The following is a 10,566-nucleotide window of genomic DNA, read 5'->3' on the forward strand; positions in this document are numbered from 1 at the left end:
GTTAGAAGCAGCGGGAGCAGCCGCAGCTGGAGCAGCAGCTGCCAAGAACTTCGAGGGGTCCTGAGGGAAACACAGAAAAGGAGAATAAGATTGATTAGTATAATTAGATACCTAGGTTCTCTGCATTCGGGTAAAACTGCCTGCCTCGTTAGCTTAAAATGCAGCACGTTTGCGTTTGCCTTGTAAGCGCTAGGCCGCGGGTTCGATTCCCGCCTGGGGCGGATTTTATTCTGAAGGGATAAGGTTCGTTATCAGAACGGCTGGCTTTCTCCTATCCTGTCTTTCTTCTCTCGATTTCGGGACGATAAGACCCTGGCAGTTACAGTTCCCTCTGTCACACCTATTAAAAAAAAAAAGATCCCTGTGTCAAACCTCTAGAAATAAAAAGTTTTAAATGTAAGTTAGTCGGTGGCTCTATCACGGCCCCAGTTTTCAACGAAACAATATACTCAAGCACAGTGCAGGGAAAAAGAAGTGTGAAGGAGACTTACCTTAAGGAACTCCTTGACAGTCTTGGCCTGTTCAAAGTCGACCTCGGTAGCAGCAGCCACGGCCAGGACGTTCTTGAACCCGTTGACAATAGAGTGGGGTACAGAGGCCACCGTGGGGTAACCAATGCTCAGGCACACGGAGGCCAAAGTAGCCACACCTGAAATGAAACAAAACGGGGACTCGTTAGATCATTGAATATCAGCCTCTGTGAGAGGGTCAAGTCTAAAGGTGTGTTCAAACATAGTCGAACGCCCGTCGATCGATCGACGTAGATACACATCGATCGACCATGTGTGGACACACCTTACTCTACAACTTGTATTCCAACTCCTCTCTGTTTGTAATATGAAGACCACTAAATTCCTAACCAATCCAGGCTATCTGGTTGCGTGCGTTTTTTTATGACGAAATAGTATACCAACAATTAAACGCAAACCTCTTTTTTAAAACTATTTACTATTTGTGGTGAAGCTGAGAGCCTATTCCATTATTACATTTTTTTTTTTTTATCACTGTCTGTAATTTCCCTTTTTAATCTGGTGATGCTGCCACTGGTCGCTACTCGTTAAAAAAAGAGCTTAAGTGCAAGCCACATTTAAAGTAAAGCGCCGAGAGGAAAAAAACTACCCAACCAGCAACTGAAATTGCTAGAAGATCCTATTCTCACACTCACCTTCCAAGAATTTGACACGCAGATCTTCAGGGCGGATGTCGAGGATTTGAGGAGCGAAGATGGTACCGGAGTCATAGACCATCTTGATGATCAGACCGTATGAGAAGGGAGAGATGTTCAACATGTTGAGCAGGGTGGCCTCACCTGTTCAAACATAGTCGAACGGCCGTCGATCGATCGACGTAGATACACATCGATCGACCATGTGTGGACACACCTTACTCAACGACTTGTATTCCAACTCCTCTCTGTTTGTGATACGAAGATCTTTAATTTCCTAACCAATCCAGGCTATCTGGTTGCGTGTGTTTTTTTGGCGAAATAGTAGGTATACCAACAATTAAACGCAAACCTCTTTTTTTTAAACTATTTTTTTTTTTTTTTAGATATCACTGTCTGTAATTTCCCTTTTTACTTTCCTTATCCTAAAGTAATGTAATCGGGTCAAATTTATAATCTGGTGATGCTGCCACTGGTTGCTACTCATTAAAAAAAGAGCTTAAGTGCAAGCCATATTTAAAGTACAGCGCCGAGGGGAAAAAAACTACCCAACCAGCAACTGAAATTGCTAGAAGATCCTACTCTCTCACTTTCTGAAAGAAAGTGTTGACATTGTGTAATGGAGCAGTTGCAAATGGGTAAAAATTATAAATAAATGGTCGATTCCTATGTAAAAAGTTGGGAAAAATTCAAATCTGAGGTCAAAACTCCGAGAAAGTAACTTTAAAAGGTCGAAAATTCAATTTTTAACTGCCGTTCTATTGAAAAAGTTCAAAGAGTTGTGACGTCAGACTTAACCTAAAAATGCGCAGAAACGCTTGCGCACAAACAAACGAAGCGGGAGTCATGAATTATGACGTCATCGCCTACGGGAGCGTATGTCGTGACGTCAAACTATCAACAGAAAAACAAATAGACATTTGAAACAAAAAAAATACCTACTAATTAAGATTGATCTAGCTTTTCATGAGGCCTACTTTGGCTAGGCATCACAGTCATTTGGCAAGCTATCAGATAGCTCACACGATCGCGTAGGTATCTAGATAGGTCGGAGTAATATACCTAAAGAGAAAAGAGAAAGTTTAGAAAGACTGTGATCCCCAGTTTTAATATCAATAGGAAAATCAGTATTAAAAAGTTTTTAGTAAGATAAGTACCAAAATGTTTGGTGTACCTAAACTTCTTCTCTCAGATACATAAAACGTGATAAACTAAATAATAATTAGTTTAAAAGGAAGGATCGAAAAAAAGTACTTTCCCGTACTTATAGTATACTTCGTATTAAGCGTGCCCACGCATATTGGGATTAGTCGCGCGAATTTTAGTAGCGCGATTCCCCCTGAAAATCCAAATCTATGACAATGATACTTCTCACACTCTAGGAGACCTAGGTTGCACGACTCCAGTGTGAGGTCTGTATCATTTTCATAGGTTTGGATTTTCAGGTGGCATCACACGACTCCGTGCTACTTATAGGGTGCGGCAAGCCTTGGGCTCTCGAATCAGCCAAGTCTCTAGCACTGTTTGATCAAAATCAAATGGACAAGGATTGTACTGCAAAACCTCTGGCATCTTGTCTACAATTCCAAATCCATGTAAATGTCTTCTCAATATGAAATCATTTCTTCATAAATGAACGTGACGAGTCTCCTTCCTTCAGAATATGCACGTCGTTCTGAGGGAGAATAAGAAGAACAAAGTGTTAGTTTTTTTTTCATCTAACATCCCAAGATGAAAATGACCTGTCACCATAAAAAAAAAAACTTGAAAAAAAAAAAAATAACAATAAAAATGATACCTAAACTAACTTCGGACAGCAGGCTTTCTCCTGTGCTTATACAGTACTTATAAGACAGATTCGATTCCCGCCCGGGGCGAACTTTATTCTAAACTGATGAGGTTCGTTCTTGGAACAGCAGGCTTTCTCCTATCAGTACTTATACAGCACTAGAACGCAAATTCGATACACTGGTAATGTCGCCACTGGTCGCTACTCCATTAAAGCAGCTACTCAATTGTCCTCACAAGGCTGAGTGCACCCATAACTCCACGCACAGGGCCGAAAAAACTTTGACCCCATCGGGAATTGAATCCGGGACCTCTGGAGTCCAAGTCTAGTGTGATACCCACTCGGGCGCGGAGGTTGCTTCTATGATGTCAAGCATACTTACGATGATTTCAATTGTTCCCTTGGAGATCTTGGTGGGAATGGAGAGAGCCTGGAAGAAAGAGGTCTTCTCGGGTCCCAGACCGGTGTTCTGGGCTGGGATGGTGACGGGGCATGGGGCAATGGCTCCGTTACGGGCAGGGGCTTGGACTTTGTTCTCCAAAAGCTTCTCACGAACCTCGTTCAGGTCTCCACGGGTGAACACGAAACCAACGTTGCCCTTGATGTGAGGGAGGAGTCTGAAAAGGAGAATGTTTAGAATTTAACATCAAGCACTCGTGAGAATGACAGTGAATCAGGTACACCTTTAGGTCTTCTGATGAAGTGTTTTCCACATTGAAGTGTTTATTATTTATCCCTTCATGTGAGTTTAATAAGAGTGAGAATTAATTTTCAAGTAAGTAAATAGCAATGTTTATTGAAACAAGGAAGTTGTCTAGCTTTGGCAGGGCTGAACTTGTGCACCCCACTTATTTCACCATATCAGATTGGTGACAAGCCCACAGCCCAATTTTTAGACCTCTGCTAGGCTAAAGGAAAGAATTCTATCTTGAAAGAAAGCAGCATTGTTTTTATACTGGAAACATCTGCTGTTCTCATGTTGACCCAGCACCTAAATGGGAAGTATTGTGTCTCTTCTTACCCATCTGATGAGAGTCTTGCTGTGGAACAGGCATGCTACGACACAAGTCTAATGTAGCAGTTGTTTCATTGCTACAAAATAAAAACACTCATCTTTAAATACCTACCTCTCAAGACCGGGATTGTGCTCAAGATGTCCTCGGATGGCTTTCCTCATCATGGTGTTCTTGCCCATGAGAACCGCGGGTGAACACGAAACCAACGTTGCCCTTGATGTGAGGGAGGAGTCTGAAAAGGAGAACGTTTAGAATTTAACATCAAGCACTCGTGAGAATGACAGTGAATCAGGTACACCTTTAGGTCTTCTGATGAAGTGTTTTCCACATTGAAGTGTTTATTGTTTATCCCTTCATGTGAGTTTAATAAGAGTGAGAATTAATTTTCAACTAAGTAAATAGCAATGTTTATTGAAACAAGGAAGTTGTCTAGCTTTGGCAGGGCTGAACTTGCGCACCCCACTTATTTCACCATATCCGATTGGTGACAAGCCCACAGCCTAATTATTAGACCTCTGCTAGGCTAAAGGAAAGAATTCTATCTTGAAAGAAAGCAGCATTGTTTTTATACTGAAAACATCTGCTGTTGTGTTGACCCGGCACCTAAATGGGAAGTATTGTGTCTCTTCTCACCCATCTGATGAGAGTCTTGCTGTGGAACGGGCATGCTACGACACAAGTCTAATGTAGCAGTTGTTTCATTGCTACAAAATAAAAACATGTTTAAATACCTACCTCTCAAGACCGGGATTGTGCTCAAGATGTCCTCGGATGGCTTTCCTCATCATGGTGTTCTTGCCCATGAGAACCACACCGAGACCTTCCAGAGACTGACGGATGTTTTGGAATTGTCTGGAACCGACATTGTCTGCGCCCACGACAAAACATTTGGGGTACTCGTCAACAAGTTGCTGGAGGAATGAGAGGAAGAAAGAGAGAAACAAATAAATAAATACATCAAAGTAAGTTTTAATATGATTTCTCTAGCACTAACATCAAATATTAGTCATTTCAAATTAGTACATGGGAGAAAAAAAAAAAAAAATTAAATAGGTACAACATAACTTTTCTAATTTGAATATTATTTCAATAAGTACTTAACTTCTCTATGTCATGCATTTACTGCTAGGTGCTAGGACTTTAGAAAAAAAGACCTTGACAAAACTGCCCAACATAGATCTTGAAATGTTAGAATGAAGATTGAGGAGTAGGTCTTATTGTTGTCACCTACTCCTCACCCGTTCTTATTCATTTTACTGTTCCTTTCATTTTGGCCCAGGAATTCACAATCATAATACATGTTCCTGGTCCCTATACAAATGAAGGGTATCTAGAAAGTTCAAGTGATACCCAGAATTTCAATGAGTTTAAGATCCAACCACAAAACAGACTTTGCCTCAACACTGTAACCGTGAGCAAAAGAATACATAGTACCTACTGGGAAATTCCAAATTACATAGATTTTGAAATGTTAGAATGAAGATTGAGGAATAGGTCTTATTGTTGTCACCTACTCCTCACCCGTTCTTATTCATTTTACTGTTCCTTTCATTTTGGCCCAGGAATTCACAATCATAATACATGTTCCTGGTCCCTATACAAATGAAGGGTATCTAGAAAGTTCAAGTGATACCCAGAATTTCAATGAGTTTAAGATCCAACCACAAAACAGACTTTGCCTCAACACTGTAACCGTGAGCAAAAGAATACATAGTACCTACTGGGAAATTCCAAATTACATAGATTTTGAAATGTTAGAATGAAGATTGAGGAATAGGTCTTATTGTTGTCACCTACTCCTCACCCGTTCTTATTCATTTTACTGTTCCTTTCATTTTGGCCCAGGAATTCACAATCATAATACATGTTCCTGGTCCCTATACAAATGAAGGGTATCTAGAAAGTTCAAGTGATACCCAGAATTTCAATGAGTTTAAGATCCAACCACAAAACAGACTTTGCCTCAACACTGTAACCGTGAGCAAAAGAATACATAGTACCTACTGGGAAATTCCAAATTACATAGATTTTGAAATGTTAGAATGAAGATTGAGGAATAGGTCTTATTGTTGTCACCTACTCCTCACCCGTTCTTATTCATTTTACTGTTCCTTTCATTTTGGCCCAGGAATTCACAATCATAATACATGTTCCTGGTCCCTATACAAATGAAGGGTATCTAGAAAGTTCAAGTGATACCCAGAATTTCAATGAGTTTAAGATCCAACCACAAAACAGACTTTGCCTCAACACTGTAACCGTGAGCAAAAGAATACATAGTACCTACTGGGAAATTCCAAATTACATAGATTTTGAAATGTTAGAATGAAGATTGAGGAATAGGTCTTATTGTTGTCACCTACTCCTCACCCGTTCTTATTCATTTTACTGTTCCTTTCATTTTGGCCCAGGAATTCACAATCATAATACATGTTCCTGGTCCCTATACAAATGAAGGGTATCTAGAAAGTTCAAGTGATACCCAGAATTTCTGTTGTTTTGTTATGTTTTAAATAAAATGATTATCTAATTGGACAAATACATTGAACTAAATGTTGTTTTTTCCAGAAACTCTGATCTTTTTCATTTCTCCTCACAGTCAACCTAGAGTGAAAGAAGAACACATGAAATTTCTTTATATAAAGTCAATTTATTAAGTCATATACCACAGACGTCAGGTATCCATACAAAAGATCGTACAAAAGTAAAATGGGTTTCACAAAACATCTCATCTCGAGGTTGGGCACAGGGGTTCTCAAAATGTGGCACGGGGGACCGCGGGCAAATTTTCTAGTCAAACAGACCGAAGCCCATGTCGTCATCTTCTTCTTCGCTCTCTTCCTTCTTCTCTTCTTTCTTAGCGGCGGGCGCGTTAGAAGCAGCGGGAGCAGCCGCAGCTGGAGCAGCAGCTGCCAAGAACTTCGAGGGGTCCTGAGGGAAACACAGAAAAGGAGAATAAGATTGATTAGTATAATTAGATACCTAGGTTCTCTGCATTCGGGTAAAACTGCCTGCCTCGTTAGCTTAAAATGCAGCACGTTTGCGTTTGCCTTGTAAGCGCTAGGCCGCGGGTTCGATTCCCGCCTGGGGCGGATTTTATTCTGAAGGGATAAGGTTCGTTATCAGAACGGCTGGTTCATTTTACTGTTCCTTTCATTTTGGCCCAGGAATTCACAAGTGAAATACAAGTTCCTGGTCCCTATATAAATGAAGGATATAAGTTATTGAACATTTTAGGGCCCCATACTGAGAAAATAGAATCAAGATTTAAGCACTACAAGTGAAGTTTGAAAAATAGCTGTACAAAAACATCATTAGTACCCATTACAGGACATTCTTGGAGTCTGATACCCCAAAGATTTTGAAATAAAAACTTTTATAATCTATGAATGAGTGTTAGAATGAAGATTGAGAAATAGGTCACATTGGTGTCACCTATTCCTCAAATTATCAAAACTGAACTTTGAAAATCGGGGCTCAAATGTATTCGATTCAAATTTTTGTGCTCTAGCTTGTGGTTTTAACAACAATAGTTTATTGGGAATTTTTAAAGGGAATTTTAATTGTGTTAAGCATATTTAAATGCTTGTCACAAACATCGTTCCCTGATTATTTCACCTAGATAAATTTCATGACATGACTCCTTCAATTTTGGCCCAGGAATTCACAATAATAATTCATGTTCCTGGTCCCTATACAAATGAAGGGGACGTAATATTTCTCTCTCTTGCTGCTATCTATCTTTAAACAAGGTGATATGCAAAACACCGATTTCTACCCCCATTCAGGCCTTAAACAAACCAACATCTGAATAATACTTACAACAAGTTTCAGGAAGTAGTTAGCTTTCCAGGCAGCTTTGTTCTCTCTACCCATCTTGCTTCAAGTGTGATAGAGATGTCTCAGACGTTTAAGAACTGAAAGAAAAGAAAAAAATCAAATTAAACGAAAGGGCAGTGGTAGGGATCAGTATAGAACAGTGTTGAAAAGTGCTCTCGTGCCCTTGGCAGCATCAAGTGGAAACAACCCCGAGTTGGAGGGCACCTCCATAGGAGGTGCTGATGTTTTTAAAATTACTACATATTGCATTTTTTAATGGGAGTAATAGGTGTTTTCCTGCAGGTAATTAATTCCAGGCATCAAAACGTTGCCTGTTGCAGCATGGAGACAGCACTACTGCACCGACTACTTGAACAGCTAAAATAAAGAATCTGTTGACAAATTGGTCCGACAGCCTATTTTCTTGCTTCAGAAGAGCCTATTAATTAACATTTTATAAGAAAAAAGAAGTAAACTTACCAGAAAAATGGAAATTTAAATAAAATTACTTACCAAAGCCAAAGACGTGGGTTTTCTGTTTTACGCTTTCAGCACCACCGTCTGCGCCGAGGTTAGTGTGTGTGCTATGACGTCATATGTGTCTATTTTGAACCGACTCATCAGATGGTAGGCGGTGATCTAGGTTATGTTGATATTTGTGAAGTTAACTAAGCTTATACGTGTTTTTCCCTGCGCATGTGCACTAGCAACCAATCAAAATCGAGTATTCAAGTACATAAAAAATTGGTTCTCAAAATGTGACATTTTCTTCAACCCTTTTTGGGGCCCGTTTCACGAAAAACAAATTGTCCCAAATCGGTCCGGGCCAAGCACAAAAAACCTAATAGGTAGTTCTTCTTGGTTTTCGAAAAGATTTTTTAACCTTATAATGCAAGTACTTGGCTTTGACTTGGTGGGGATTATCACATTATTACTATCCTTGGACTTTTTAATGTTGCTAGATTCTGGTCTAGCACATCTTGGGATGCGGCACCTGTTGTTGTTGTATCCGCAAGCTTCAAATCCTGTCAGATACTAATCCTGATAATTTTACCCTCTGGAATTTCTGAACCCAAGGAGAGAGAAAAAAGAGGCTTACGTAATAAAAATATTTTTGTAAAATTTTATTTAGTTTATTTTAAAGATCAACAGAAAAACAAATAGACATTTGAAACAAAAAAAATACCTACTAATTAAGATTGATCTAGCTTTTCATGAGGCCTACTTTGGCTAGGCATCACAGTCATTTGGCAAGCTATCAGATAGTTGGTCCAAGTGTTTACTAAATTGATGAGAGTTGCAAACAGTGAGGAGAACGAGGGAGATAGGCAATATGTTGAAGCTATCATAGACGCCATACGAGGTATGTTATTGTAGCCAAATTCCCATCAGGCACTTCCTTCCCCATCTGTTACAGGAGTACAATCCTTGTCCATTTGATTTTGATCAAACAGTGCTAGAGACTTGGCTGATTCGAGAGCCCAGGGCTTGCCACAACTTAAAAGTAGCACGGAGTCGTGTGATGCCACCTGAAAATCCAAACCTATGAAAATGATACAGACCTCACACTGGAGTCGTGCAACTTAGGTCTCCTAGAGTGTGAGAAGTATCATTGTCATAGATTTGGATTTTCAGACGGAATCGCGCTACTAAAAGTCGCGCGACTAATTGCAATGTGCATGGGCACGCGTAATACGAAGTATACTGTAAGTACGGGAAAGTACTTTTTTCGATCCTTCCTTTTAAACTAATTATTATTTAGTTTATCACGTTTTATCTCTCTGAGAGAAGAAGTTTAGGTACACCAAACATTTTGGTACTTATCTTACTAAAAACTTTTTAATACTGATTTTCCTATTGATATTAAACTAGGTCTCCTAGAGTGTGAGAAGTATCATTGTCATAGATTTGGATTTTCAGGGGGAATCGCGCTACTAAAATTCGCGCGACTAATCCCAATATGCGTGGGCACGCTTAATACGAAGTATACTATAAGTACGGGAAAGTACTTTTTTTCGATCCTTCCTTTTAAACTAATTATTATTTAGTTTATCACGTTTTATGTATCTGAGAGAAGAAGTTTAGGTACACCAAACATTTTGGTACTTATCTTACTAAAAACTTTTTAATACTGATTTTCCTATTGATATTAAAACTGGGGATCACAGTCTTTCTAAACTTTCTCTTTTCTCTTTAGGTATATTACTCCGACCTATCTAGATACCTACGCGATCGTGTGAGCTATCTGATAGCTTGCCAAATGACTGTGATGCCTAGCCAAAGTAGGCCTCATGAAAAGCTAGATCAATCTTAATTAGTAGGTATTTTTGTTTCAAATGTCTATTTGTTTTTCTGTTGATTTTTAAAATAAACTAAAATTTTACAAAAATGTTTTTATTACGTAAGCCTCTTTTCTCTCTCTCATTGGGTTTAGAAATTCTAGGTTGAGGGTAAAATTATCAGGATTAGCATCTGACAGGATTTGAAGCTTGCGGATACATCAACAACAGGTGCTGCATCCCAAGATGTGCTAGACCAGAATCTAGCAACATTAAAAAGTCCAAGGATAGTAATAATATGATAATCCCCACCAAGTCAAAGCCATGTACTTGCATTACAAGGTTAATAAATCTTTTCGAAAACCAAGAAGGTAACAAGGACTTTTATTACCTATTAGGTTTTTTGTGCTTGGCCCGGACCGATTTGGGACAATTTGTTTTTTGTGAAACGGGCCCCAAAAAGGGTCGAAGAAAAATTCACATTTTGAGAACCAGTTT

At 39.3% G+C, this 10,566-nt stretch overlaps 1 protein-coding gene and 1 long non-coding RNA gene across 2 annotated transcripts; one reads left to right on the plus strand and one right to left on the minus strand.

Annotated features, from left to right (window-relative positions):
• On the minus strand, positions 1-8,349 carry LOC103505561 (60S acidic ribosomal protein P0; the record flags this gene model as incomplete). The annotated part of the gene is given in 8 exon segments (XM_008469901.3): positions 1-60; positions 492-649; positions 1,166-1,309; positions 2,804-2,840; positions 3,337-3,571; positions 4,706-4,881; positions 7,793-7,887; positions 8,303-8,349. Coding segments are annotated over 7 exon segments (864 nt in total), but the record flags the coding sequence as incomplete, so codon positions are not given.
• Positions 8,350-9,201: 852 nt separating this feature from the next.
• LOC113465926 lies at positions 9,202-10,189 on the plus strand. The gene is made up of 2 exons (XR_003390502.1): positions 9,202-9,376; positions 9,662-10,189. It is a non-coding gene; the product is annotated as an uncharacterized LOC113465926 (long non-coding RNA).
• Positions 10,190-10,566: the final 377 nt, after the last annotated feature.

This window comes from Diaphorina citri, unplaced genomic scaffold (assembly GCF_000475195.1).
Source record: "Diaphorina citri unplaced genomic scaffold, Diaci psyllid genome assembly version 1.1 scaffold182, whole genome shotgun sequence".
NCBI classification, from domain to species: domain Eukaryota; kingdom Metazoa; phylum Arthropoda; class Insecta; order Hemiptera; family Psyllidae; genus Diaphorina; species Diaphorina citri.